This window comes from Apaloderma vittatum, unplaced genomic scaffold (genome assembly GCF_000703405.1).
Source record: "Apaloderma vittatum isolate BGI_N311 unplaced genomic scaffold, ASM70340v1 scaffold32402, whole genome shotgun sequence".
Lineage (NCBI taxonomy): Eukaryota > Metazoa > Chordata > Aves > Trogoniformes > Trogonidae > Apaloderma > Apaloderma vittatum.
Window position 1 is genome coordinate 1 of NW_009703621.1, and position 4,004 is coordinate 4,004.

Here is a 4,004-nt window from a genome sequence, read left to right on the forward strand (position 1 = left end):
CGGAGGTGACCAAGCGCATCCTGGTGACGGGTGGCACCGGTTTGGTGGGAAAAGCCATCGAGAAGGTGGTGGCTGATGGAGAGGGGCGGCCGGACGAGGAGGGGATCTTTGTGTCCTCCAGAGACGCCGACTTGACGTGAGTTGACCGCGTGAGTTTTCTCTGTGACCCACCCTACGCCCCCACCGGTCTGCTCCTTCGGCACCGCTGAACCCCAAAATTTCTCATCCAAGGAGCGCCGCAGAGACCAAAGCCCTGTTTGAGCGGCACAAGCCCACCCACGTCATCCACCTGGCTGCCATGGTCGGGGGCCTCTTCAAAAAAATCCGCTATAACTTGGATTTTTGGGTGAGCACCCGGCAAATGGGCAATATTGGGGTCCCTGAGGATGCTGCAACCCCCTGCCCTCCCTGAGCCAGGCTGTGCCTTGCTCTGCTCCTGGGGCCAACTCAAAGCTCCTCTGGTTTCTGGAGTTATTAATGGGTTATAACCCATAGGGTGTGATGGTTTTTGTCCCCACGTGACAAATCTCTCCTCGCCCAGAGGAGAAACATCCACATCAACGACAACGTCCTGCACTCGGCGTACGAGACGGGGGTGCAGAAGGTGGTCTCCTGCCTCTCCACCTGCATCTTCCCGGACAAGACGACGTACCCCATCGACGAGAGCATGGTGAGCATCTCCATCCCTACGTCCAGCCCAGAAGTCCCTACCCAACTCCCTGCTCTCTCATCCCCAGATTCACAACGGGCCACCGCACAGCTCCAACTTCGGCTACTCCTACGCCAAGAGGATGATCGACGTGCAGAATAGGTGTGTGTTGGGGGGATACAGGAGAGCCCTTGCAGCCTTCCAGCACCCTCTGGTTATCAGGGCAAGGGGAATTAATTCCAGGAATTAAACTGGGAGATCACTGGGCTCAGCAGATGGAGATGCTGCCAGCCAGGGTCTTCTGGGGACAGCTCTGTGCCAGAGGGGTGGGTGACTGGAGCCAGCGCGTGACTGGAGCTGGTGAACAACCCACCCGCACCCCTCCTGCTCTCACCCAGGGGCTACTTCGAGCAGCACGGCTGCCGCTTCAACGCCGTCATCCCCCCCCACGTCTTCCGGGCCGCACGACAACTTCAACATCGAGGACGGCCACGTCTTGCCGGGGCTCATCCACAAGGTCTACCTGGCCAAACGTGAGTGTGGCAGGACTTCTTAGGGCTTTTTGGGGTTTCTTTTTGAAAAGCTAGTGGGTTTTTTTCCCCTCCTTGCCTGCTTCACGAGCTTCTCTGCAGGGTAGCCGGGGTGGGTGGAGATGACCCTGATCCTCATAGATGCTCTGATGGTTGTGGACACTCTCCTTCCTCCTCCAGAGACCGGCTCTGCTCTGACCATCTGGGGCACGGGCAAGCCCAGGAGACAGTTCATCTACTCCCTGGTAGGCTTGGCCTTGGTGGGGGGCAGGCTATGGGGCTGGGGGAAGCCAGTACCTGGACCCCAGCAGAGTCTAAACCCAACTGGCTCGTCCTGGGCAGTGTTGGCCATCCTCAGGGTTGGGTCCCCTTGCGACGTGAGGGCTGGGGGATAGCAGCCACCCCCTCAAGAGCCGTCTGTCCCTCTGCAGGACCTGGCCCGGCTTTTCCTTTGGGTCCTGCGGGAATACGATGAGGTAGAGCCCATCATTTTGTCAGGTAAGCCCTGTCTGCCCCCCCTACAACCACGAGGGGCTCCAGCCCCTTTCCAAGAAAGCGGAGGAAGGGTCATGATCGTGCCTTTCTCCACAGTGGGAGAAGAAGACGAAGTCTCCATCAGGGAGGCAGCAGAGGCGATCGTGGAGGCCATGGACTTCAGGGGAGAGCTTGTTGTATCCTTCAGCGCAGAGCTGGGCACCCCTCATTTGCTCACGGGGCTGTTGTGACGGGGGGCACCCTGCTTTCCACCTCCAGGGGAGGTGCCCTGCTCCAGAGCATCCCTCCCACTGCCCCAGTCGGGCCACGGTGGGGCAGAGACCTGGGGTTTTTTTCCCTGCTTTGCGCTCCCCTTAACCCCTCCTGCCCCAGTTTGACACCACCAAGGCAGACGGGCAGTTCAAGAAGACGGCCAGCAACGCCAAGCTCCGGCGCTACCTGCCCGGCTTCCAGTTCACACCCTTCAGGCAAGGTGAGATGAGACACAAGGTCCTACCCACTGGATCAGAGTGATCCACCCTTTTAATAGTTAAAGGACTTCTTAGAAAGGTGGGAAGGGACTTTTTAGTAGGGCTTGGAGTGATGGGACGAGGGGTGATGGTTTTGAGCTCAAAGAGGGGAAAGCCAGACTACACCTAAAGAAGAAATTTTTTACAAGGAGGGTGGTGAAACACTGGAGAGGTGGTAGAAGTCCCGTCCCTGCAAACAATTCAGGGTCAGGTTGGCCTCTGAGCAACCTGATCTAGTTGAAGATGTCCCTGCTCCCCTCAAGGAACTTGGACGAAATGATCCTCAAAGGTCTCTTCCAACTCAAACCAACCAATCATTTTATGAACAAACCACATTCCCAATCCCCAAAAAAACCTCATCTTCCCTCCTCCCCAGCCGTGAAGGAGACCTGCACCTGGTTCAGCGCCAACTACACCAACGCCAGGAAGTGATGGGCTGCCACGGCACCGCCATCATCTTCTTCATCTCAGGGTTGTCCTTTGCGGGGGCAGAGGACGGGGCTGGGGGTGACGGTGACATTTCCAAAGTAAACAGGGGCCACAGCCCAGTGAGCAGCCTCCCCCCGCCACATTCCTGCCCGCTGCTGAGAGCGGCGTGGGATGCCCAGGGTAGGGGGGCACCCTAAAAATGCTGGGACCCCAGGCTAGGTGGTAGCAGCCAGCTGGAGCCACCAGTGCCACCTTGGCTGTGTCCAAGAGGCTGGTGGCTCTGGCAGAGCTGTAACGGGCTACACTACTAATTACTTGTGATTAGGTTGTAATAAAGGGGAAGGTGATCAGGGTTCCTTTGGCTCAGGCAGGTGTTTGTTGTTGCTTTTGGGGTGTGGGGTTGAGTCCTGAAAGCCCCCAGCAAAGCCCTCGCATCAAGACTGGGGCAGGTGGGACCAGACCAGGGAAGGCTCCAAGCTGTAAATACGGCTTTTATTAAAATAGATTTAAACAGTATAAAATTGGTGGGATGAGGAGCGTCTGCCCCGCGACACGGATCCATACCCATGTCGAACGGCACCCCGTAAGGTCCTGAGCACCACCAGGATCTGGAAAAGCTAAAACAAAAAGGGGTTTTAAAACTGCTCTGGGAAGGGGCAGAGGGTCAAACATGAGGGGACAAATCCATGGCCAAGCTGCTGCACGAGGCTCGACCGGTGGCATGGATGTGGCAGAAGTGCTGCCCAGGGATGGCTTTTTTCCGGCATCGCTGCCCGGCCCTGGTGAGCCCCTGGCACGGGGACCGCGAGGACAGCACGGACCTACGGAGGAGACGCCCATCAGCACCCCAGGAAGCCCCCACCGGGGCTGTCACCCCAGTGTCATATCATCAGCTGCACCCTGAGGTGACACCAGCCCCAAGGTGCCCCTGAAGAAGAGATGTCCTCTGTTGTCAGGACTTACGTGTCACTGGCTGGAGAGTGGCTTAGGCTGCAGGGTTTAGGTCCAGCGCCCCTGGATGGCTCCAGCGTTGCCTCGTTGGTGGGAGAAGAGGTTTAGACAGGATGTCCTCCCTCCCCGATAACCCTCCTGTCCTGCAGATGTCCCTTGTCCCCTGGGGACATGGGGATCACACATGATGACCTTGCAGGACACCCCCAGCCCACCCAAATTTTCTCCCTATGTGTCACACCCCCGGACCTAGCCCCCCTCCCAATGTGGCACCCACAGGACCCAAGCTGGCCCCCAGGAGCAGGTTGTGGCCCAACCCAAGGACATCCCACCCGGCACCTACCCCCAAAGCTCAGGCTTACCCCACACGAGCTCAGCTTTGTCCTCCAGCCACCAGGGACGGGTGACAATGGCCCTGCTAAGCCAGGGAGGCCCCCTGCC

General features: G+C 58.3%; 1 protein-coding gene across 1 annotated transcript; it reads left to right on the forward strand.

Annotated features, from left to right (window-relative positions):
- Positions 1-5: 5 nt before the first annotated feature.
- On the forward strand, positions 6-2,724 carry TSTA3 (tissue specific transplantation antigen P35B; the record flags this gene model as incomplete). Its single annotated transcript, XM_009864700.1, is given in 11 exon segments — positions 6-136; positions 232-346; positions 542-670; positions 738-811; positions 1,048-1,105; positions 1,107-1,182; positions 1,360-1,424; positions 1,611-1,677; positions 1,771-1,850; positions 2,047-2,146; positions 2,560-2,724. Coding segments are annotated over 11 exon segments (951 nt in total), but the record flags the coding sequence as incomplete, so codon positions are not given.
- Positions 2,725-4,004: the final 1,280 nt, after the last annotated feature.